Source organism: Lepisosteus oculatus, chromosome 12, assembly GCF_040954835.1.
Source record: "Lepisosteus oculatus isolate fLepOcu1 chromosome 12, fLepOcu1.hap2, whole genome shotgun sequence".
NCBI classification, from domain to species: domain Eukaryota; kingdom Metazoa; phylum Chordata; class Actinopteri; order Semionotiformes; family Lepisosteidae; genus Lepisosteus; species Lepisosteus oculatus.
This window is the reverse complement of record NC_090707.1, coordinates 23,265,465-23,293,127: the sequence shown is the minus strand read 5'-3', so window position 1 is coordinate 23,293,127 and position 27,663 is coordinate 23,265,465. Positions and strand designations below refer to the sequence as shown.

Sequence of the window (27,663 nt, the reverse complement as noted above, 5' to 3'; positions counted from 1 at the left end):
CTGTAGCTGCCTGGGCTGTGGGTTCCAGGAACAGGAGGGGCTTGCGAATGAGGAGACCCAGATCCGGTACCGACTCACACCATTTGCTTCACCCTTAGGAAAGAGTGGGTGCTTACTACTGGTGAGCTCCATTATGGACAGCAAAATGAAGGATTGGGGAAAGGGGAAAGGGAAAAGATAAAAGCAAAACTCAGGGGCACTCACCCTGCTGTCTATGTGGGTCCTAATGCCCCAGTATAGTGACAGGGACACTATATTGTAAAAAGGCGCTGTCCTTCGGATAAGACGTAAAACCGAGGTTCTCTCTGTGGTCACTAAAAATCCCAGGGCATTTCTCAAAAAGAGTAGGGGTGTAACCCCGGCATCCTGGCCAAATTTCCAATGGGCCCTTACCAATCATGGCCTCCTAATAATCCCCATCTCTGAACTGACTTCATTACTCTGTTGTCCTCCCCACTAATAGCTGATGTGTGTTGAGCGTTGTGGCGCACTATGGCTCCCATCGCATCATCCAGGTGGATGCTGCACATTGGTGGTGGTGGAGGGGAATCCCCATTACCTGTAAAGCACTTTGAGTGGAGTATCCAGAAAAGCGCAATATAAGTGTAAGGAGTTATTCTTATAATTAATTATAAAAGAACAAATACGGATAGGGGCAACAGGCAAGGTAGGTTAGACACTTGACCAGAAAAGGGACAAAAGATGGAAGGAAGGAGAGTGGAGAAAGCGAGATTAGAAAAGAGAGATGGAAAAGGTAGGTGGAGATAAAATATTAGTACACAAGTGATATTAGAAGAACTGAAAGAAAAGTATGACAGTGATAGTGTGGCAGCAGCATAGCCACTTATTTTTCAGTGGAGAATTTGAGATTAATAGGTGAGAGAGCAACTTTAGTTTTGGCTTATAGCAGATAAACACAATAAAGTATGTTTCAGGGATCCTAAGTGTGAAAAGTTGTAATTGAGCTTTTTTGTGTAAATAAGTGGATGAATGAATTTCACTTCCTTCCGAGTCCCAAACGTGTTTAAATAATCATCATTTGTTCTGATTATGTTGGAGTTTAAATCTGTACAACTTCACAAAAAACAATACATGAACATAATAGTCAATTAACTGTGTCATCAGGTGACTATATCACCTCATACCTACTAATCTGTAGATTTGATACAAGATATTAAAAATTATCTTAAAGTAGATTATCACACAAATCAAATATATGAACATATGATTATTACAAATGAGAGGAGACCATTCAGTTCATCTAGCCAAAAGAAGGTTACATTGTGCAAAAACAAATTTCTTGCTTAATTACTGTACACTTAAAACAAGTAACACCGATCAGCAGTTCACTAATGCTCACATTGATGATACTGGATGAACATCAGATTAGCATTATTGTTTTGATCAGGAAGGAGAGTTACTGACAATTACAACAATTTTTTGTTCATTAACTGAAAAAAAAACAGATTTAAAAGTTCCACAAATTTGGATTTGTTGCTGTTTAATGTTAGGTTTAAAAGTCAGGTTCATGGCTGTCCTGGAGATAACAGGATTGTATCCTAACCCTACAGTAAGTGAAAATCCAAAAACAATTCAATTTAAATTTGATAACAAAATTATTAACCTTGTCATAGAAACAAGTCTCAAATATGACAAAATGTGTATGAATAATATTTTTTCCATTGCAAGAATCACTCTGAAATGAATCACCTGTTTGTAGGAGTTCAAAAACCTTAGCCCTAATGCAAAATGTAATAAGTTTAACTATTTCTGACCCTTCCTCATGTAGCGGCAATGCTTGTTAATAAGACAGAATTAAGTGTTGCTGTGCTTTTCCAAATGAGGCCCCATCTCTCTCTTCATCTCTGTGGTGCAGCCACAGAGAAGCTATTCATGCAGGCTGATTTAAAGATGTTTTACTTTTGATAAGGGACAGCTCCCAAATGGGGATGCACTTAGCTAAGCCTGGCTATCATGATTGATGGTCATCCATTGGCGCCTATCTGTCTAGGGAGTGCCAGATGGACATCTGGACTGCATTCCTAAGTGTCAGGAGTAAGTGACTCATATCTCACCTTGATCAACCAATCAGGGACTGGTAGGGCCGAGTAACCCACTTGGGTCTCTGATGCCCATTAAACTTTCAGCCAATGAACAAGCTGAAGTTCCTCCAGGTGAAAACAGGCAACAGAGAGACTGGAGAAGGAGAACTATTCAGACTATTCCAGTAGGAGAATTCAAAGGAGAATTCCAGGGGTGCGAGACAATTCCAGGGCAGGATGGCCCAGGAACAGAAAGGCTCCCAAGGGCAGGACATTCTCGCAGCGCACCTCCTGACAATCCTGAGACTCAGCCCGGACAACAACGGAACGGCCAGTGTGTCCGAGTGCCAGAACTTTCCCCTGTTCTAAGAGTATAGAACAGAGGTTGCCAGAGAGTAACCAGAGGATCCACCCGAGGTTAGCATCAGCAGCAAACCTCGTGAACAAGTCAGAACTGTGGACAGCTGAATCACTATTCAGAACTAGTGCTTCATCAGGAACGAACCGGTCCCCTTCCTGACCTGCTGGGACCCACAGTCATCTTTTCTCCTGTGCACAAACTTTGCTAGTTAAAGCCAACACTAACTAGCCGGTCAGTGAGCATCAGCAGCGCACCGTCGCAAGCCACACAGCACAGCCTGGCACCTAGCCAGACAGCGCGGATTGGACAGCAACAAGCCTGCAACTGCTTCTTTGTGCCTGCAGGAGATCTGAATCCCCAGAGATTGGATGAGTATTCAACTTCACTGCATTACTGCTCGAGAATTCAATTGTTATCCCGACCAGTTGATATCAATTTAATTCCTAAGAGTTATGTACTTGTTTTAAGTATCTAATGTAGAAGTTGTAACCAAGTTCAATTATGAAACGGTCTAAATGAATGATATACTGAACGTATGCCATCTTGATATATGTAACTCTTCGTGACTGAATGAATATATACCTTTTGTATTCTGATAGCCCTCTCGATAAGATCTGTTAGGTTTACATGCATATTCTATGTATTAATAAATGTATACTCGTGTATTAGTACCTGTGTGTGTGCATTGTTTGAGTTATATCGCATGGTTGGATTCTAAAGCCATTAAAAGAATCATTTTGTGATTTACTGCTACAATTAATAATTGTCCCAGTAAATGCCCAAACCCTACAGAACTGGTGCCTCGTGAGAGCACACTACACTCAAGATCAAGCTTTTTAGAGTTCCTTAGACTAAATGATTGATTTTTATCATTTGTGTATTCTTTATTGTGTTAGTTTCAATTGCTATTAACTGGACTTTTAAAGTACTTTTACTAACTTTATAGTAAAAATAAAAACTTCTTATTGTTAATCCAACTCTACATAATGTATTTTGCACTGATACATTTTCACAGTTAAATCTGTTAAATCATCATCATCAGCTAAATCAATACTGTACTAATGATATGTTTAAATAAACGAATGCTTTATACTCTATGTACTGTATGTTATTTAATTGTGTTATTATATAGTCATAGTACATACTATCTAATAAGAGCCAAATTACATAAAAGTATAATTAAGGGAAAGTATCATTACCTGCAGGCATTCTGTGAAGAGCCTGGTCCTGAAGACTTCTGGGTCCTTCTTTTGTTTCCATAGGTATCTGAGGCTCTGCTGCCTCATCTTCTGTGGTCTCTGAGTCTACAGAATGGAATAGGCAGTCATATTAAAATTAAATGTTCATTAAACTAGAGTGACATGTGATAAACGTTTCAGAATACACAAGACCAAAACAATACCATAAACATATTGTGCAGTGACCAAAAAACAGTCATAATTACATCAAATTCAATTGTAGGAGCTTCCAGGTATGGAAAGCACTGCGATAACGTTTTACATTTAGTGATCTGTGTTATAGCTCATCTTAAATGCAGTCAGCAGTGACTGTTCCAAAGTAAGCAAGTGTTCATGTTGACATTTTCTGCAAAAATGACATAGACAACGTCCCGTCCTTCCAAACTGAGAAATCAACCTCAAATTAATTTTCCAGAGTAGAAAGAAAACAAAAGAAAAACAAGAAGAATGGTATATGAAAGGTTACAAATCCCATATCTTACTGGATACATAATATTCTATACCACAGCAGAACAAGCTGACTGATTTGGGGATCAGGGAAAAATAAGGAGGAATGAAGATGAGAATGCATGGTCCGTTATTACGGATAGCAAAGAGATCCATTACCATAACTTTGCTTCCTGCAGGAGCGGAAAACTTCGCTTCCATAGTGGCAGCAAGAAAAAGCAGACAGAAGAGCACTGTTACTATAGTAACCAATGTTCCTGACACACATGGTAAATCAGTTGCACACCCGACCCTCATTAGAAAACTGCTGGCCCGGCATCTTTGATAAGGGATGACTGTTCTTTACAGCCAGCCCTTATGCTAAGGTATTTCTGCTTTAACACTGATTTAATGGGTGCATGCTCTGTGCTGTACTGTGTGCTAACACTGCTGCCTTTATGTATTTATTGCACACTCTGTCTTCAAAATACATGTGGCTCTAGACATAACTTTATCTAAAATAGATGTCTGAAATACATTTAACTTATTTTCTTGATAGGACAATTTACAGTAGGGCTGTGTACTGTATGTTCACCATCCATCTTTTTAGTTACTGCTAAAAAGAATAAAAAGGTAACTAACTTTAGGATAATTTCATCTGTTATTGTGATTTCAAGGCTGGTATTTTACATTGATGTGGCTGAGTTATAAGTTTCATCTATAGGACACAGAAATAACATATCTCAGGTTTTATTTTATTAACAGGGACTTCCATAATATATCTTGCATCCATTTTGAGTCTTCTGTAAAAACGTGTTTTAGTATATCAAAAATGTTTTGCTTACTCCTTTCATTAAATCATACATATGTGATATATGGTATATGCTACATCTGAGAAGCACACATTAATATTTTGGAGCAAAATCACTACTAACTCATTAAAGGTACTATTACAGAACTACATTATTTTTTCAAACCATATTAGAATGCAACTGATTTTTTAACTGCATCAAATGTTTTCAAAATTTACAAGCATCTTTGCATGTGTTGTATTTCAAAAGATCCACTTGAATAGTTCAAGCCTGTTAAGGGTGTTTTTTTGCATTCCACTGCAGACACATTTATTAGCAATGGAGCACTACATAAATTATTTCGTGTCATACACAATGGGTTCAAAATATGTGTTAAATATAGGAAATGTTATAATTTCTCAAGCCTGTATCAAAAAGCACATTTTTGACTGAGTAGAAATAAAAACACAAATTTATTCAAATTAAGAAATGAAACATTTTATATAACAATATTTGAACTAGGAGTTTCATTCAGTAGATTCTGGAAGGAATTCTGGTCCACAGTTATACTAAGAGTTAAACAACACAGCAGTATAGTGTTAGCTCGAAAATGCCTAACAGAAGACTAGTAGTTCTATAGAACTAGGCTAAGCCAGTATGTAACCAATTGTTACTGACCTATAACAATACATGCATGAAACAAAGACAGAATTACAGTTACAATTTATTATGCTTTTAGCATCCTGTACTGTATATATGTAATCCATTTTTCTAAAGAATTAGCTTTCCCTTCTTTAAAGTTACCAGATGATAAAGCTCCAAAACTGTTTCACAAAAAAGCTGTACCCTTGCTCTATTAAATGCAAAAATATATTGCTATTTTCTAGATATTGCTGTATTTGAAGTACAGTTGTACAAGACCTATTTTTGTTGAGATGTGCTCATTAACCTATCAGATATATTATCTTAAACTCTGTATTGCACAGCACCTACAGTGATCATTTCATGTCATTATGTGTTTTTCACAATGTAGTCTTCAGTAAAATACTTTAAGGTTTCTAAATCAATTTTATGAAAAGATGATGTCTGGAACACAACACAAAATCAATGAATTATTCAGTGCATTAAGATCAGCAATCATCATGTCCACTTTCTAAACACATTGAAGAGCAATCACCTACAAAATTTGCAAGCAATAATGATATACTACCAAATACATTTTAATTACAAAAAACACATGATACAGAAAAGGTCTCCCTTAACCCGAAATACATTAAATATAATTGCAATTACCAAATTCATGGATGCTGGAATAATAAACTGTATTAAAAAAGAACAAAAACACTCAGCATGTTTCAAAGAAATGTCATGTTTTATTGCAATTTAAAATGAAATGAAACACAGAATATGAAACAATACAGCAAACGAAAAGAAGTGTTTGACCACAACTAAATTTAAGGACATTGCATTATAAATATATAAATTTATGTTGTAATAATAACTGGTCAATGCTTTCTTTTCATTATGTAGCTGTTATCAACCATAGAGCAACACAATCTTAGTTTGTTAACTAGGATTTTGTAAAAATAAGTGTTAACAAGTGAATTATAGGATATCTTGGTCAAAAATGATACACTGAAACTTGCAAAATTCTGTCAAGGCATATATCAAGCACAGAGCATTCTATGCAAAGGGAATCTTTGATACCATTCCAGCACAGGACTGTTAGTGCAGGGTTGGTATAATAATGGTTGGTTATTGTGCTTGCATAGCATCTGCAAGGTGGTTTCTCACATTCATTCATGAACAAAATGTCCTCAAGAGACCAGCATCCATTTTTTATAGCCTATGTGATGCTATACTATAAACATTACAAATGATATGTCTGTGACTCAGACCTAGTACATTAGCGGAATGTATGTAATAATTTAATTTTAAAGAGGAATGTAGTTTTATCTTGACTGAGCTCTCTTAAATGTATTGAATTTTTCAGTTAAAGCTATAGAATCCCATTTATAAGGCACTTTATTCACCAAAAGCTTTTGTAAATGTTTACTGTACTACTTTTTATGCTTTCCAGTTGTATTTCTTATAATATTTTACCCTACGTGGAAAAATAAATATTTCATTATTTCAAATATGTCCTTAAACGTAATAGTTGCCAAGCACGTCTTTAGCTGAAATAAAGTTTGATTTCATAAAAGCTCTGTTCTAATAACCTGTTATCTATAAACCCAAACACACCATGGGTAAACCGTCCAAATGTTCGACTAGAATGTCCCGTTTTCTGAAAGAAAGACAAAAAATAAAGGTTAGTAATATACACTCAAAGAAAATGTTTCCACGAATGCTTATTGTGCTCTTCATGAACCCATGAGTATCAAACAAGAAGACCTACAAGGACTTATACCTCTTCTCAACCATCTCAACAGGAATTTAAAAGAGATTTGCTGAAAAGAGAACGTACAGTATTTTTTAACCTAACATGTTTGTGTGAGAACAACAAAATCTTTAATGTAACAAATCATTAATTATTTTACAATCTTTACATTTTCCTTTTCTTACCAATTAAACAATTTTACACCCAAATCAAAGAAAAATAAGATTATATTTAGTTTTCTGGCGTAATATTTACTTTTATACACCTTTTGAGTTTTATTAAAGTAATGTGTTTGATTTACATTTGCCTTGAAATTATGACATCAATTTGTAGACATTTTGTGACCTGTTACACCTGATACATGCAAGTGTATCAATACATAATCTCAAATCTGGAATTTCAAAACAAATCTGAATGAAGCGAAAACAATTTGGCACCATTTCTGCGGACCGATATATCTCTAATTATTATTACTACAGCCAGTCATATGACGACAAACACTTAATGATTTAATGATTTAAGTAAATACAAATTCGACTTAATCAAGAAATAGCAGATGGTTTCATATGTCAGAACAGAGATCGACCAAAGTAAAATATGTTTTTTGGTCTGTGCACTGAATTCAAGAAGGAAAATGTTTTAAATGATATCATACGATACAATCTTGGAACACCATTCAAGATCTCAGATGTCACAGTTCAGATCATTCCTGGGATATGTCCCCTGTCACTCCAAGCTTTTAGAAATGTTAAAGTCTGCACAAAGACTAGAGATAAGGAGATCGAGATTTATTCAAAGTACCAGACATGTTTCAGACAAACAACATCTTGTCAATAACCTATCTTTGCTCATATACTCATTAATTACAAATTGAATCTCAGTTCTTTCATTTTGTTTCTTTTTTTTTGGCATCTGCCAGAGTGCTATGGCAAGAGGGTGCGTGGGAGGTACTGAGTCTGTCTGTGTGGCTCTGTGCATCTCCAACTCATATAATCAGGGAAGCAAATTTGAAGCTGATGCAGGAGAGAAGCTGAAGCTGCCAGGCAGCATTCTAATCCATTTGTTACATAGCGAAATGCAATCCTAATGGTTGCAGCACTGTTGAGTGATTTCACATTACTCCATGAAAATGTTCCCTAATGCAATTATCAATGACTAATGTCTGTCAAATTTCAGAGGCTAGCAATGCCTCCAAGAATTTAGCTTTCAGAAAATAAGGCCAAGAGATGGTACAGTAGATTCTTCTAAAATGACATTTATTAGGTCAGTTATTCTATTGCTGATTCAACAGATTTACTTCTATCTAGTCAATTTACAACTCTAGGTGCTTTTTAAGTAGATAATTTTGTAATTGTCACTAAATAAACTTTTAACATCAAATAAACAATGTAAATGAATGACCACATTCATAACACTTACATTTATAAATGTTAAGAAATAGTATGTATTCTATTTATAATCTCTGAAAAGCAAACACCTTGTAAGAGATAGTTAAATTAATATAGTAAAACTGAACTTAATTTCCATATTGCCAAAAATCCTAAGGCGTCCCAATTACTGTTTCATTATAATCATTAGCGGACTGAACTTTAGTTAAAAAGAACTTTACATGGAAATAACTCCAAGGCAGTTTGTATAGGGCTTCTCCTTACATATCACACAATCACTAATAAATCACCCTGTAGATTACAGTATTTGCCTGTCTACAGTGTCACATTACATTTTAAAACCTTTCCGACTAGTTCTATAGCATTGGCAAAATTTCTAAGAAAAAAATTGCTAAAATTTCTCCAATCCAAAACACCTCAAAGTTTTAAAACATAAACCAGAAAAAAAGCTACAAGTAGACACACACACATTAATCTTCCCAATATATGCAGGCTGTACAAGCCCTTTCTTATGATCATAATACAGTAGAAGGAATTACCATTAAAAATGAATTGTTAGTACAAGCAATTTACATTAATTTGGCTTCAAAAAGAAACAGTTTATAAAAACCCATATCACTTCAAATGAAAATGTCACACTAAAGAAATCATACTGGTAGCTATAGTGACTTCACTTTGTCACTTACAGTATATTGGCAATCAAAGTAAACCATCTGTTCAAAAATTAAATTTCTAAATTTGCCAAGTTTTGAGTTTTGAGACAGCACCGGCTCAATAAAGATATGTGAAGAATTGATTCTCATTGCATTTAAAAAAGGGTGGACAAATTTTGTCTTCCATATATGAATATACATTATGTTGACATACTCTGTTGTGATACATTCTTCATTGACATACACACACAGTGTGACAAAAAACCCCACAAAATATTCACCTTCATAGCAGACAATACCAATTCCTATTCAAATAAATAGATTTATTTCAAGTAATTGATTCCTAACACAAAAAATCCAATATTTTTAGTCAGTTAAAGGTTCAATTGTGTAACTTACAGCAGATCTTTGCTGGAACAAACACCTGCAGGTGTGTGATTCTCCAGCACCAGAATTGTAAAGCCCTGTGTTGACTGACAAACCTGTTGCAACTTGTTGCAAGATCAATCAGTACTAAGCTTGCAGTAAAATTGTATGTCTTCCTTTTTGCTCAAATGGTATGAGACAAATTAATTCAATTATATTCACTTAGTGATGGACATTGCAGATTTTTTACAGCTACAGTATGGCACGGGTCAGTTCTGTACCACAGAAGATCACTAGAATGTGCTGTAAATTGTATGAAATCAGAAAAAAAGATACAAAATCAAACATTTTATTCATGCAAATTGTCTTTCTCAGAAAAATTGAATGGCATGAATGGACTCTAAATTGAATTAAAAAAATATCTAGTAAGTTAGATCACTATTACTGCTAACACTTGATTTTATATACTGTATGCAAAGTGAAATTATAAGTCTATTTAGAAACTTCTTGTTTTCAGGATTGTGAATTTGTGAGAGTTAAGTAAATACCAAACCCATAATTCATGGTGACTGCTTGCTTTTAAAACATACATTACCCATTGAAGTCATTCCATGCAACACATATACTGTATCTCTCTATGTTCTATTTTTTGTTAACAAATGTTATTGGCCGTATTTGTTGAACTATTTCATGGCTATGAAGTTATATAACTCAAAAACATAACTCAAAAGGTCAGAGCTCTTATTTCATAATCTAAATACAGTTAAAGAATGATTCATAATGTTATTATTGACAAGTTCCAGTAATGATAATAGTTAATAAACAATTGTATTTGTGACGTATACATAAAATTGTCCTTTTAAACAAAACACTATTTTTCAACTCTATTATTAACAAAGGATATACAGTATAGTACATGCTCATCACCAATAAATCTGATTTCCTTCATAAGATTTTTTTTTAGTTTTCTTTAATTGTTTTCCAACAAAAAGATTAAATAATGGGCTTAATTTCCGAAAGCAATGTTAACCGTCGGCATTTTAAAGTAACAGGCATACAAGCTTTAGAGGACAAGATAATGATGCCTCTCAAGAACTACTCTGCCATGGGAAAATGTTTATTACTTTTGTCCACCTTTAGGTTTACATTTATTTTTTATCTGAGTTCAGACAGAAGATGAAACGGGTCTCATGGGCACTGTCTTCAATAAGCTAATCACACAGAAGTCTGCTGACTATGCCACACTCAGCTAATTCTGTTTACAGTACTTGACAGTGCAAGCCTCCAGGTATTTCAATTTAGGAAAATCATGTCTTTTATCATGTAACTTTCAACTGAATTAATTTCACATAGACCAAAACAAGCCTGTCTAAAATATATATGCCAAGGACAAAATGATTAGCTTAAATTACAAAGAAAAAAATAATTGAAAATCTATTAATTAATTAATTAATCTTTATTGAAGATTTAAGATTGCCAAAATAAGTTACAGTATATCTCCCAAATTCAATACTTTTTAAAAACAAACTGTTAAAAATAAACATAATTTAGGAAATCTAAAGACAAAAGCTCGGAATTCATAACCGGATAAGATATAAATTAGCACGCAAAGATCAGTATCATATTGTATTAAAGGCTTTGCCAGTTGGTTTGGGCTTTTGACAATGAAGTAATATGAACGTTTTAGTATTGCTAATTCTGACCCTTCATAGAATCATTAATTACTTTAGAAAGGACCAAATATATTTACTAAATAAAGCAGTGTGATTTTCATTTAGAAAGACTAGGTAGGTTGGAATCTGTAAAATGCACTCCTAAAAGGTATTAATAAAATCAAACAAATGGACAACAGACCTTAATTTCTGCTGCTTATTTATTGTGAATGTTCTCCATTTGGTTGGATGTTTTATAGAAATTTGTTTATGTATAGAAATGTATAGATCCTTAGAAGTCAATACCCCGTTTTTATGAAGAAAAAATTATGTTTTATGTTTTGTGTCTCCAAACAGTGCATCTTCAGTCTTAAACTCTTTGAAAGTTTGGTAAGTCAATGACTACAATAGATTTGCTGTATGCCAAGTAACTATTTAGTACAAAGTTAACTCTCAGCTGCCCTGTATCATCTCCCTGATAGTAATAGCCAAAATATGTTAATGAGCCATTATTGTAAAGGCAGTGGAAGAATTTAAGAAAACTTAAATTCAAGAGCAGACATAAAGTCTTGTCTGATTACATTTAATTTAGACAAATGCAAAGTGTTACCTACAGAAAAGGGAAAAAATAAATATAAACTATACAAAAAACTATTCAGTACATAGTCTGTGGGAAAAAATAAACCTGAAGAAGCTACCTCTAATGACAACTTGGGTGTTTATGTTAACACATTATTTTCATCTTTTTGACAATGTAGAGAAGCAATATACAGTAATGCTAACCCAAATGTTGGGCTGTACAGTATAGTTCAATATACATCCTAAGGTACATAAAGAAGGCATAAATGATACAATGTAGTAGTATAACTCACTTCATCATGTTACAAAAAAGATATCATTGCCCTGGAATCAGTATAAAGAAGAGTGAAAAGATATATTGCCAGGTTTAAAGGAATTTCCTTCTCTGACAACTTAGAAGAAGTCAATCATTTTAGCAGAGAAAACTACAAAAAAAGTATATACACCAGTACCTCTTTTTATTACTTTTTAATGAAAATCCAATACCATGAAGCATGTGAATTGTTATCCACATTTCGAATAATGAAAGACAATTTCGAAACTGCTAAACTGATACAAAGACAAATTTTGAAATCTTCTCCAAATGTAGAGAGTGAAAAGGAAGGCGTCATACAGCTCATTTCATATGGAGTGTACACATCGCATAGCACTAACTAGTACGGGTTAAAGCTACAGTAGCACAGAGCCTACCTATGCGTATGCATATGAGGTATGCGTGATAGTTTACGGTGTCATGCTTCATGCATTGTTCATGCATGGCTTAGACATTATCATGGATCCTAAAGAAAATCCAAAAAATAAATAAAAACTAATTAAGTGGTCACTGTTATTTAAGTATGGTTTTAACTACAGTAGGTAAGCAGTGTTTTTATCACTAAAAACACAAACCACAGTATGAATGCTATTTATTATTATCACACCCGAAGAAGGCTCCACAGCTGAAACACTTGTGTTTTTTTTCTTTCTCTTTTCTTCTCTTTTTACTTGTTCCTTTGCAGCCTAGGCATGCTGATGCAGCTACCTACTTGAGTTATGTATTACTGTTGTTTCAGTTATGTATTACTGTTGTTTCATTTGTCATTTTTTTGTCATTTAAAAGTAATAGATCATATTTTTCCCCATAAGAAATAATGAAAATACGTTTTTCATTTTACACATTTTCGCAAAATGTTTCTGAGAATGGATTATATTCATAAAAAGAGGTATGAGTGTATTTCATTCCAGCATACAAAATACTCAAAGACACAGACAAGTTAACCCAGATCAATAATATAAGATATACTAGGTTTCTACACAAAGGTTTATGGGAATATAGAAGACATTATCAGCTACAGTATGTTGTCAAAACTGATACCTTCACCTCTTTCTAGAAATTGTTGGCTGAAATCCTCATATCAGTTAGCTTCTAGCAACTAAATGAGCAACTGTAGGTGTGCTGAATGGCCCATCTGATTTGCAACTTTTCTTATGTTCTTATCATCCATAGAACCATATAACCAAAATAAATAAGGAAGGGCACCGGTTCTCATACAGATACTGTACTTGTGGTACCCCATCAATTACGTACATCACCCCAGCTGAGCTTTGATAAGAACACCAAAACAGTTCCAAATGATAGGGTGTCATTCAGCCCATCTTGCCCAGTTGGCAGTTAGATAGTAGCTAACTCATCCAAGGATTTCCCGATCTTTCCTGAAAGAAACGAGGGTATATGTTTCAACAACTTGGCTGGTTGACTTGTTCTATACTCCCTTAAGCCTTTAAGTAAAGAATGCCTTTTAAATGTACTTTTATATAGTTTCCAGTTGTTCATGATTAGTTCCTTCTGATGAAGTCTGTTGGGTTGCCTTTGTCTGCCTTTTCGGAATTTGAATATTTGGATCATGCCCCCTTCAGCATTCCTGTTTAAACCAAAAAGATTCAGTTCACTCAGCCTGCTAGTGTAGGGAAGACAGCTATATCTTCACTGGAATCAAAGTGGCGACATAATTGTACACAATATTCTTAATGGGGCCTTACTAATATATTAGTTTTAGATTAGATTAACCTTTATTATTGTATCTTCACATTGTCTAGATTATATCATTTGGAGTCTTAACAGAAACACCAAAGTCCTCTTTGTAAGCAGCCTCTTATAGCTCAGCACTTCACATGTTGTACTTATAGTTTAAAAACTTCCTGAATGCAAAACCCTGCACTTGTCTACATGAAGCTGTTTGCCTAGTTTTGGATTTTGTCAACATAATTTTTTCTTTATATGGTGTTTGCCAATCCTTCAATTTCACTGCTTATCTAAATCTTTGTTTTCTGTTCATCAATCCATTCTGAAACATTCAATTGTAGAATTTAAGAACTTTTAAGAGCTTTTATGGGGAACATTATTAAAAATCTGCTGAAAATCTAAATATAGCATATTGTAGTGCTCTAATGTTTACGTGGGTATGTGCCCTCACTGTTGCCACCTCAGGTCAGCCACCAACCACTGGGGGCTCAAACCCAGGCCTCTGCATCACTCAACAGGGACCCAGCCAACTGAGCTAAAGGGCGATCTCACATCAGCTGAGGTCTCTGCTATTCACAGGGAAGGGCGTAAGCCGGCTCGATCAACCAGTAATGTCGGCTATATGCGTTACAAAATTATATGTTGTTTCTATCCATTAGTCCTGTCACATATTCAAAGAACTCTAAAACGTTTGTTAAGCTATATATATTTATATATTTCCTAAATCCATGTTGGCTTTACAGTCCTATTATCATACAAACAATCTTCTAGTTTAATTATCTAATACTGTCTCCCATATTATACATGCAGAAGAAGTAAAATGTTTTAATTTACATTTACTTTGTTCAATTTTGCATACTGCAAATTTCCAGTCAATGGATATAACCTCTATCTGGAATGACTATTAAAAGAGTTTTGTTGATGGTTTGTAAAAAAATAACCTCTTTTCCTTTAGTACAAATGGGAAGTATTACTTTTTTGTAATTGCAGAACAATTCTTCAGCTTATCAGCCTTTCCAGCTGTAACATCCGATGCTGTCCTTGAATTTAAGAAAAATCAAGACTTTAAAATCCTCTTAAACTTTGACCCACCAGTGTTGCTTGTAAAAGTGGAGATTAAATTGTTCCATAACCTCTTAAAAATATTCTTTCTCATTCAGACTAATTTTCCCTTATCCTCAAATGAGCTGCTGTAGCTACAACCCTGGAAAGGTCTGCATTTGACACTGTCACTTTTTGAAGCATTTGTAATTTTAATCTTTCTAAGATTCTTTAAAAAAAGAATTACCAGCTACTTTATACAGCATGCTGTGAAATATAATCTCCTCACTGTCCATGAGCACCACAGCATTGAAAAATCACAATAACTTTACAATAAAATAGTGTCCTTCTGTTCAACGGTGACAGAAGATGTCTAAGCGCATTATGGTTTGAGGACACTCCTTTAACTGTATCTTAGTATTATTGTAATATTCTACTGGAAGACTCCTTACTATGTCATTTTTTAAAATAAATCTCTCAGTGTTTACTATGTGGATGTCATTCCTTTTACTATTTAATATTTTTATGTACAGTGACTGTTATTTCTGATTATTATCAATCTCTGTACATTGTAAGCTACCTTGTGTTTTTTTATAATGAAATACTAGATGTTTAACTTCTTGTAACATTATAAAATTTATTGTATTTGGCTGATAAAAATACTTTGTATTGAGTTATATACGGGTAATTAGTTTCATCAAAACTTATTTAGTTATCAATCTTTTCTAACCATTTAATCCAATTCAGAGTTGCAGGAGAGCCGGAGCCTGTCCTGGAAAACAAAAGGATACACCCTGGACGAGACACCAGACCATCTCAGGGTACACACAGACACAAACAGAGACATGCACACACTAATACCAGGGCCTGTTTTTTCCAGAAGCCAATTAACCTATTAGTATGTCTTTATACTATACGCGGATAGCAACCCAGGTCCAGTATTGAATCCAGGGCAAGGCAGCAGTGCTAACTTATGTTCCAAATGCTGCCCCACTTATCAAGGTTTCTTGATATAAATTGGTTGTTTTAGGTATTATTGTATCATGACACATTAAAAAGTTCTATGGAATCATTCTCCACAAATGCAATGCAAATTCTGAAACAAAAATAGATTGATTTAAGCCAACCATTGCAATGCAATGAATTGGATTAAATATAAGTAGAGGTGTAACCCCGGTGTCCTGGCCACATTTCCCTTTGGCCCTTACCAATCATGGCCTCCAAATAATCCCCATCTATGAATTGGGTTCATTACTCTCTGCTCTCCTCCCAACTAATAGCTGATGTGTGGTGAGCATTCTGGCGCACTATGGCTGCCGTCGCATCATCCAGGTAGATGCTGCACGTTGGTGGTGGTGGAGGGGAATCCCCATTACCTGTAAAGCACTTTGAGTGGAGTGTCCAGAAAAGCGCTATATAAGTGTAAGCAATTATTATTATTATTATTATTATTATTATTATTATAATACAACCGATTCATGTGTCAGTTCATGCGTCAGTCTTGTAAAGCTAAAAACACATTCTTAACATTATGAAAATACAGTGCTATGCTAAAACCTAACAATTTAGATACAATCAAGAGCTACATTATATGTATTTTATCATCAATAATTAACACAATATCACCTCTACTGTTTTCTATTATTACAACTTAGACTGTTATTAATACACTTTAATTTGAGTGAGAAAAATACAAGTTTGTCATTTATAGATAATTTAATTCATATTGATCAGCTGCTTATCCATTTACCAATCAAATATAATTCACTCTTTAGAGGAGTTTCTCAGTTTCTGTTCTTCTCCACACACCCATAAAGATAAAATATACGTTTTGTATTACAATATACAAATCAACCAAGATTAACTGAAAACAAAATGCACACAACTTCAGTAGGGGATTTACGTAAAATACATTGTGTTCTGTATAAAGAAGAAAACACATTGAGTAAAAAATGTATACCTGTGTACTATTTCAAAGACATTTGCATGAAAATGTTCATTTATCATATACTAATATAAGTATTTTGACTAATATAAACCAACATTCCATTATCAATATGGGTTGCTGTAATTTTTCCAAACTGGAATATATATGAAGCTAGAGTTTGCTGTACTGACTAATTACATCGATTCACTTACTTTACTTAATACTAACATTTTACCAATCCTTTACAAACTGTCTGGATTTTCATTAATCTAGGGATTTACTGTACATGTAGTATGGCAATACAAATATAATAATAATAATAATAATAATAATAATAATAATAATAATAATAATAATCTTAACTGACTGTTAAAGCACATCAAGAAGAAATTGACTTATAAATACTTTATATCTCCCTTTTCTTTGTGGTGGTTTTTGAATCCTTTATTTGTAATTTGTCTTACAAATGATTTAACCTGGCTAGCCTTCTTAGTCCCATCCTTCCATAAACCTAATTAGCTGGCTATCCTCTAATCCATACATCTGTCTGGTTGTCTGCCCTTTCCATGTGTCGATCTCTTTCCGGCTATTGAAATCCAATTATCTCTTTTTCTTTCACATTACTCTGTCACACACATGCACTCATTTTGTGTCTTGTATCTTTAGACTGGCTTCAATCATTTAAAGTTCTGTGACTATTACCTTTCTGTCACACACTATTGCCTGAGGGGCATCACATTTACAAATGTGTCTTTTCTTCACAGAATAAAGAAGTTTCAAGAGCGTTTTCTAAATAATTGGAACAAACAGAAGCCGTGTCTGTTCATAAAGTATACTGACTTCATTGTTTGTCGACTTCACCACTCATTCAGACAGAAACCAAATATTGAAATGTCAGTATTGAATGTGTCTTTAAATCGACACAGATCGGCACAGTTGTTGTCGTTCTAAATTCATCCAAAGAAAAAACTTTTTAATTTTTTTCCCCCAGCTTTTTGCATAGCCTCTTTGGGCAGGAATTCTGATTGCAAACAGTTGTAGTCAAGAAGTGTTAAAAGCACTTGGACAGAGGAAAAGAAGCTCTCGAATATGCAGCATTTAAGGATAACCATTGTTTAAAATTCTCTATTAGGTTACTGTACAACTTTGAAGGACGGATTAGCAGTTATTGTAAATTGGATGGCGTGGACAATGAAAGTTCAGTTATGTGGTGGTAAGGTTGTACAAAATAAATACATACATATTTACTGTATGCACTTGCTCAAATAGAAGCCTTTTTTTATTTTGCTGAGAGTGAAACATGAAGTAGCAATTAAAAGTGGCAAACAAGCTGTCCATTAAAACGTCGTCACAAGCAGTAAGCACCTTTTATGCGATTTGGGTTGCTTAATAAAAATCACAAATTAAATATACATATAAAACTTTCTCTAAACAATTTTATGCATACTTTGACTATGTCTTGAACCACAGTGCAATCTTGTGTTTGTTTACATCTGTAGCTACAAATTCATGCCACTACAACATCAGTTTCCTATAAAGGAACACATTTTTAATGCCCATTAGCATTCTCCCTAAAAAATTCTAAAATAGAATGAGCTCAGCAAATGTAAGATTTCTGCTTAATATTTGGAATAATGTAATTGAGAAATAAGGGATTTGTTTCATAAGGAAGACAAAAAACAGGTATTAATATATTTGTAAAAATGATGGAACAGATGAAACTGGAATGCACAGTGGGGAACACTTCATAAACAGTCTTCCAAACACAGTGGACTTGCTGTACTTACCCTTCAGACACCTGTCCAGACTATTCACTAGTATGCTTTTTCTTTGTCACTGTGGCATTCAGAAGGGAATTATTCCTATTTCCTATTGCTCTGAGGTATTCAAGGGATACTTTGAAATGCATGAGTGGGGAGACTCTGATATTTATTTAATTGATAGCTCTATACTGCACAACAAACACAGAACCTCATTACTGACAAAGCCTACGTAGAGAACAAAAGCAGTATAATTTTACTGGCAAGGGTGGGGCATGTCGGTGCATCCTAACCACTGGAAATTTAGAGCACATTTTTGGCAAATGTAATATCTCAGTTGTAGAATGAAAAATCTTTTTCCACAGATAGAAAATAACAAATAGAAAACAGCAACAATTCTGTGATTGTAAGAGAAGCGTGCTGCATAAGTATACAAAGATTGTGAAAATCACATTTTAAAAATAGAAGAAATAAAAAGACATTTGGCCTTACCTGAAATCTCTTCTTTGCCCAGATTTTCTTCATACTGGAGACTCGTCCAGATTCCTCTTTACTGGATGCAATAGACACGATCACACTGGCACACTTTTACAGAGTGGGAGGATCTCTGTCACACCTGGTAGCTTTCTTTATTTCTTTCCTCACAAAATCATGTTTAAAATCTGACCCTCAACTTTGGAAAGCTGAAGCTCAAAGACAAATTCCTAGTAATTAACAAATCAATTTTATTTTAATTTGCACTTTGCGGACGCTATAGAACAAAGTGAATCCAGGTTTTTAAATGTCTCTCTTATCCAATAAATCCTCCAGTTCAATGCAATGTAAATACCAATTGTAGAAATCCAGTCCTGGTGTTCAAAATGAAACAAAAATGAATAGAATTGATCTATCTCTGTTTATGTTTATATTAGTCTGCTAGAATACAAAGTGCATCCTTTCCGTGCCTGTGCTGGCAAAGAAAAAACAAGCTTCAGCAGGTGACTGAATCGCCAAGCATACACATTACTAGCCTAAACAGATTCCAGAGAACGGTACCATTAGGTACTCAACAACAAAAAAGCTCAATATCAGTTAAGGCAAGGAAAAACAACAAAAAATAAAAAAATAGCTATGCTTCATAAATGAGAGAAGATAACCTGAAAGTGTCACACAATGCCAGCTGGTGTAAGACAGAGCATTTTAACAGCCTTTTTCTCTAGAGAGAAGGAATGAGTCAGCCCCCCTGTGATCTGTGGTGGAAGAAGCAGGCTGGCTTTCCCGTTTTTTATTCTCTTCATCGAGAGTCTGTGTTTTCCTCACAGCGACCAGAGTATGAATGCAGTTTCAGCAAAGAAGCCTCTTCACCCTCAAGCCATCAATTATGAATTCTAGATCAATTGCTGTGACGTCAAGCTTGCCTTGGATCGATGCTGCTGTTGTGATAAGTAGTGACTAGCCATTACACAGATAAACACTGCTTTATTTTCTTCTCTTTCCTCTGCCCTGCCTTTATCCTCCTCTTCCCTTTCTCTCCCACCCCCTCTCCCTCTGTCTCCCCGCTGTCTTTTATTGTCTTTTTCTCCATCTATCTCACTCTGTTTTTGCACTTTGTTTACATCTTCATCCATGATTCTGCTAGATTTCATTTAGTTTAAGGTTTTACATTATCTTTGACCTATTTTGTTGGAAAAAATTTGGTTGCTAATTAAAAAAAAACAAATGCAAACACAAAATGGTTACACAGCAGATGAAGGAACATGTGAACATCTGTCTCATCACATCCCAGCATAAATCAGACCAACAGCAAAATCATGATGGTGTCTGAAGACATTTCAGTCACAATCCACAGAATCTACAGAGTGCAGTATTCAACTGGACATAAAAATTTAAACACATATATTTTTAAAGGACAAAACATGTATAAATACAACATATTTTTAAAACAATGAACTCTCTCACATCTTTTTTTTTTACCTTTCACAAAAAAACATATTTGGGAGAGACTGTGAGCAGAGGCTAGTTTAAAAAACTAAGCTTTAATATCAGGTCCACCGCAATCTATTTAGATAAACATGTTCCCTTGCATCTTCTGAATCTCAAATATAATACAGAATCTCTTTGTTGTCAGAAACGGTTGCAGTATTTCAGCATCTTTTCTTTGAGATAAAACTATATTTACTGCATATAAACTTGTAGGGAGCACTGACTGCTCACTGAATCAAAACTAAGCAAAGGCAGGACAATTTAACAACCTTCATTTATTTTTTGCTCACCTGCCCGTCTAAAACTAATTTAATCTAATTACTGCTCTTCTCACATTTTTGCCTTCATGCATCATTAAGCACATCTGACTTCTTAAAATCCCCACACATCAGGCAAATGCTTTTATAACTACAGTATAAGTTCAGACATCAGTACTACTTATCTGCGTCACTGTTTACGTAGAAGAATGATTAAAAATTTCAGCAGCAAGAGCTTTGGTTGTTGTTTATTTTCCTCATTCCCCTTCACAGCTTCCTGTCACTTGTCCTCTGTCAGATAGTGTAATCTACTGGTAATTTACACTAAGTGATGTGAGTTCTTTGGTTTGGCTCTTTGGTTTTTCAGCTGGCAACCTCAGTGAGTCATTTGTTGTATGTTTTTTTATGTTGTTACTCAGAGATGTAGACTTTTGAAATTTAGGTCACTAGGCCAGTGTTATTCTTGGTATAAATATGGTACAGTATGTCAATGCATATCATCTACTTGAAATCCTTTCTTTTGAAAATGTAGAACTCGTGTAGGATAAATACTTACAAGTTTACCAATTTGTTATTGTTACAATAATATATTAATTTAATATCTGTATGTATGCATTTCTTAATTAGAAATGAAGTTACAGAAAAATATTCCGATTTAGATTATTGACACATACAGTAGGCTTCATACAATTTCAGTATTTCTGTCATATTTGAGCATTTTTTAACCTTGGTCCTCTGTGTGCTTCTGTTTTCTTGGATGAAGAGAATTTATTTGCTGATGTAGTTTGAATTTTAAGTTTTATGTGTATAAATCAATGACTTATGAGTAGGAGTAACAGTGGTGGTAAGTGCATTTTTAGATCTACTGATTTATCATTGTTAGGAATACTAGGAACTTTGATTTTACTTAACATATTTGTATGTTTTACATATGTTTGTGTACACAAAAATGAAATACCATATTGCTGACATAATGTAGTCCAAGTAAAGATGAAAACTCTACAAAACACAGCAAATCATATCATTTTTACAGAAAGAAAGCATTTGACAAATGTTTTGTTTAGAAAGACCCACCCAACTTCTTGCCAACTGACTTTTTATGTAATGGAAGTTGGATGTTTGTTTAAATATTTGCAACACTGTGCATATAGTAAATTTGGTACTGCTAATGCCAAATCAATAAGATGCAAGTTACAGTTGTTATTGTTACTGTCATTTTATTTCCTGAAAAGGGGGAACACTTTTCTGTAATTTATTTCACAACAGTATGTGGCATCTTACTCAAAACAGACAATTATTACAGTTTCCATTGTTTTAAATTGTTTAATTTGACCATCAATATGATCTGATCCTATATCCTATACCTATATCCTTTCAAAGGAAATAAGATATGGGCTATTTCATAAAAAGGCAACAGAGGTCATAATATATAGAGCTGCAATAGAGTAAAGGATTGAATCGTAACACTTGGTTTTGCTGATATATAGAATTCATACTACAGAATACATGTTTAATTTTAGTTTCAGTTTCAATAACTTAAAAACTTCTAAAATAAGGGTTGTTGTGAAGATGAATCACAAATGTGTCAGCACATTAGTTTGACAAAAAATGTCAATGAAACAAATCCCTTTTGGTTGGGAATAAAAGTGTTTGATGAATAGGGTTGTTTGCAGCTTTCACTCAACATAATGTGGATACAAGGCAATTCCTTACCTTGGACTGGATTAGAATGGATTGAAGACTAAAGGTGGTGTGTCTCTGTGTTGTGGTTCAATCAGTCCTGCACATCTCCTTTCATTGAAATGCAGTCACCAGCTGAAACCTGCAACCCCATTTGGTTGTACACATGTTCTATATGTATTACATCCTTAGGAATAAAATGACAGAGACAAAGCACTACTTCTCCCAGGTGAACAAGCTGTCAAAGCTGCAGTGCGAGACAGATGGTGTTATTATTGTCTGACCTCCATTACGCAGCCATTTAGCTGAGTGGTCCACCAGGGGAGAAGAGGCACAGTAATTCAAAAACAGTATCATACTCCTTTTTTCAACATATTCAGACTTTACAGGTCCGATTCCTTCTTAAGAACATGAGAAAAGCAGAAGACAGTAGTCACAAGTCTTTTTCTTACAGCCAGACACTGATCGATTGCATATGAAGCTACCTTGGAACTACTCTCATTGCCTGTGTCTAATCACACAGATTTAAAAGGCTCCTATATGATTCTGTGTTATTCTTTCATTGTTTCATATTCCTCTTTCATTAAGGCAGTTCCAAAATGGTTCCCTCATCTGTTTTCCTCACTCTGTCTTGATTGTTTGAAAAGACTAGATCAATTCAAACATTCCCTATAGAAGGTGTTCTGACACAGTGACTAAGAATGCAGTCATTACTAATATCTACCATTTCAATTTCAACTGCTATTCCTATTGCTTTTTTTCCCCCATAATCTATGGGAGAAAAGTTAAAATCTCCAATGAAAACTACTTTTTCCTTTATGTTCACATCCCTAATTTCATAACATAAGAATGCATTATAACTCACATTTGTATTGTATAGGGTATAGCCTGCTCCTAACACTATGCTCTTTGAATACTTTTGAGTTTGGCACAGATCAACTCTGAGACACTTGATTTATCTAGGACAAGTTCTCGAATCCGAATGCTCTTTTTTGATGTCTAGAGCTACTCTTCCCTTTCCTTTCTTTCATAATCTTCAGAATGCTGTGTATCCACATGTTAAATCAGCACCACAACTCACTGAACAATGTCTCAGTGATTCTAGCTTCATATTTCCCACAGTAAAGCATTTACTGCCATTTTTTTAAAAAAAATTATTAGTCTGATATTTCTATTAGCATTAAGACATAAACATTTAATTTCTGGCCCCTACAAATTACTTGTCTTCTTTTGACTGTATCACCCTTACAGATTCTGCCCTATTTCCATTCTTATTTAGCTTTTTTTTTAAACTTCTTACTCTAAACTGACTGGAGCCAATCTCATTCAGATGGAAGCTATCATGTATGTACTGTACATGGTGAAAAACTATTTATGCATTATGATTAGGTAGCATGTCAAAACCAAACAGTAGCAGTTCTTATCCACCTTTGCTCCTATGCACATCCACTAACCATTAACCCACTCTAATTTTTCCTGAAGCTACTCCAGCAACTCCTACTACCACAACAAACTAACAAGACATAGAAACACACCTAATCACAATGTCACCCCTATCAGGGAACCAATCGGTAGAATAGGAGGACCACAAATCCTGCAGAATGTAAAGTACCACAGGGACAATCCAAAACACATAATCCAGGGTCCTGGTCAATTGGAGAAGCAATGAGTCTCATAACCAAGGAAATCCAAGAAAGATAATCCAAAAAACAAAATCCAAAGAGCATGGTCAAAAAGGCAGTAGCAAAGATTAGGAAGGTTAGAAACACATACAAGAGGATACTTTGGGAGGCTTCTCAATAATGAACATAGGTTGGTGTGTGAGGGAACTTTAAATACTGAAGGAAAAGGGATATGGATGGAAAATTGGTCTGGAGTGAGAATTTGTGGAATCTGGTGCATGTGGGAATGTGATGGGTTCAATTAGGAATGAGATTGTGAAACAGTGGGTTTGGCAATGTAACAGTGTTTGCGAGGGAGAATGTGGGGCTTGACAGCTCCCACTTGTTAATGTCCAACTAATCACAATGTTGCTAGTTACTATTTAAAAGATGCAGAGATCTATAAATCTTACAACACAAGACTTGCAAACTCCTGTTCAGGATTTTGCTGGTAAGACAAAACATTGCATGGGAATATATTTGTGTTAGAATGCACGTAATGTACGTGTTCTTGGATATGTAACTGATTTATGTACCTTCCTCTTTTATCCACACAAGCACCCAATCAGCAGGCAATAGACTGGAAGCAGTCTGTGTGGGTCCTAATGCCCCAGTATAGTGACGGGACACTATACTGTAAAAAAGGCGCTATTCCTTTGGACGAGATGTAAAACTGAGGTCCTGACCCTCTGTGGTCATTAACAAATCCCAGGGCATTTCTCTAAAAGAATAGGGGTGTAATAATTTGGCCCGGCATCCTGGCCAGATTTCTAATTGGCCCTTACCAATCATGTCCTCCTAATAATCCCCATTTATGAACTGGCTTCATTACTCTGCTCTCCTCCCCACACTGTGGTGAGTGTTCTGGTGCACTATTGCTGCCATCGCATCATCCAGGTGGATGCTGCACATTGGTAGTGGTGGAGGGGAGTCCCCATTACCTGTAAAGCGCTTTAAGTCGAGTGTCCAAAAAAGCCCTATGTAAGTGTAAGCAATTATTAATTATTATTATTAATAAAGGTGGCTCTTACAGTGAAGTATATTGTAGCTCATATACTGTAAGCTAACATGGTTTAGCTTGTCCAGCTTCACTAAAATGGGGAGGAATCTTCTGGAGACTTGTTAATTACAAGATGAGGGTCTGTGCATTTTTATTCACTTTCAATCAACATGGTACTTTCAGATGCAGTTACAGTATGTCTCTATTTTACTGGATAAAGGAGGCCTGTGAAAAACAGAAAAAAATTACTTCTAGAAGTGCTATGTTGTGTTATATGACTCAGACCGTCAGAGAATGCTTTTTCAAAGAGTGCTGAAAAATATTAATTGAAAAGGAAGGAAAAAGCTTTCATCTTGTAATGAGCACATCTGTTAAGGATTCCTCATTCTTTTTGTTAATATCCAATGTGCTCAAAGAGGAAGGTTGATCTAAAATATCCTTAAACTAAGATAATTTTCACATCAAGAGCCAAAACCTATACCTACAAGACCCCATATAACCTGACTGTAAAGAGCTTTGAGAGATCTCATTATTAAAAGTACTATATAAAATAATCTTTAATTTCATAATTTGTTTTATACTGTATACATATATTCACATACAGTAGTTTAATTAAACATTTTTTGTATCATATGTGAAACATAAATTAACAAAATAACCATTATATTGAAACCATTTTTTAACTGCCTTATTTATAGGGTCACAGAACTTATCTTGGCAAACCACGGGTGCAAGGCAGGATATACAGTACATTGGAAGGGGTGCCAATCCATCACAGAGGACAGACACTCACACCAGGGCCAGTTTTTCCCAAATACCAATTAACCCTTCCAGTATTTCTTTGGACTGTGGGAGGAAACTCACATGAACAAAGGGAAAACATACTAAGAGAGCACCCCAGGAATTGATCCCAGTTCTCCAGAGCTAACCATTGGACAACCATGCCACCCAGTATATACGGTCCATAATTTTAAATATACTTCAGTATTTTAATTTAAACTAAAGCAAATAATTTTAAATTTTGCACTGCATTGATTTTTTAGCTCTGCTTGTTGATGCCCCATACCCCAATTGATAATTATTGGAGGTAGGAGTTAGGTGGAACAAAGTAGTTATTCTATTCCAGCATATCACTGATGAGATAATACATGCCCATAAATATCCTGAAAATAAGTCTACAGTTATTATTTTGTAGATGAGTCATTCTTCTTTGTGGCGCAGGATGAAAATGAGACAGAGAATCAAGGAATATATGCTTCTTTATAAATCTGTGACTGTTCCTTTAGATGGTCCTACAGGCACTTCCGTTGTAAGTTTTAAATAGTTTTCTTAATTTGGAAAATACTAATAAATGTAGTCTCAACAGGAAACCGTGAAATTAATAGTCCTGGTTATTAAGTGGACCTAGCCTTTAGCAGTGACTTGAAGCTTTGAAACAATCACACTAACCACAAAAAACAATGCTGCACTCTAGAATGACAAATTCTATTTAGGGCTATAGAATCATTCACTTTGTCAATGAAAGTATATTCAGTTCCAGTTAGTTACCATGGGACCTGCAGACTACAGGTGTTCTCCCAGAGGAGCCTACTAATGAAATGTGGAACAATCTGTAGACTGCTACAAGCATGGTGTAATAACACAAAACAGCTCCATTTAGCAGGCACTGGAGAAGTAAATCAGGGATGCTGGCACTTGCTGGCAGGCACTGTGTACAAGAGTTACATCACCATGTCCATGCTTACACAGGAATGAGCTATCATACTAGCCTTTACAGGAACTGCGCCGCTGTCAGGGATTTGGTGCTGTGATGGCATTACTATACAGTCACTGCAATTATCCATTAACCCCAAAGCCCTGCAGATAGTAATTCAATAAATAGTACTACAGGAAACAGAATCATAAGTAATTTGTTTTCTGTCAGATCAAAGGGAAAGGGGAAAGTTGTGAAGAATGTATCTTTTTTCAGGTGTTTCAGAAATAATAGAAGAAGCACTAGAGAGGTGCTATCTCCTGGAAAAACAATTACAAAAGATATCTATTTATCAGTCTTAATTTATTTTATTTTTAACTACATAAAATGAAATCTCAAGCTTTGTCTTATGCATTTGTGCAGTTTGAATGAAAAGGCTCCAATACATTTTAGGTTGCACTGAATACAAAAACAGTACAGGTTTCAATTATCTATAGAAAATTAGCCAGACAGAACATAGATTAAAAATAAATTATACAATAAAATATGCCGTTGTTGCTAGAGAGGCATTTTAAAGGTCTTTGAGAAGAATACTGAATAAATAATGAGCAAACAGTCAAATTACAGTATGTGCTCCATGTTAGTTTAAAATAATGATCACCGTATGAAACTTTAGAGATTAAACACTAGTTTGTTAGTGTTCAAGGTTATGCCTTACATAAACTAGGACTTTGAACTAATGTGATAAACTCAAAGGAGCTTTTACAAACCAAGCAGCTGTATATTGGAAATAGCTATTCTTTA

General features: G+C 34.8%; 1 protein-coding gene across 4 annotated transcripts in view; it reads right to left on the bottom strand.

Annotated features, from left to right (window-relative positions):
* Positions 1 to 27,663, bottom strand: part of spega (striated muscle enriched protein kinase a) — a 140,364-nt gene that overhangs the window by 92,222 nt on the left and 20,479 nt on the right. For 2 of the 4 annotated variants that reach the window (XM_015359158.2, XM_069197148.1), the window contains exon 2: positions 3,603 to 3,707. In XM_015359158.2, coding sequence (XP_015214644.2) covers positions 3,603 to 3,707 — 105 coding nt within the window. Of the gene's footprint in view, positions 1 to 3,602; positions 3,708 to 4,247; positions 4,283 to 7,102; positions 7,152 to 19,098; positions 20,037 to 27,663 lie in introns of those variants that run through there. The other 2 variants (XM_015359159.2, XM_015359160.2) reach the window with 2 other exon arrangements.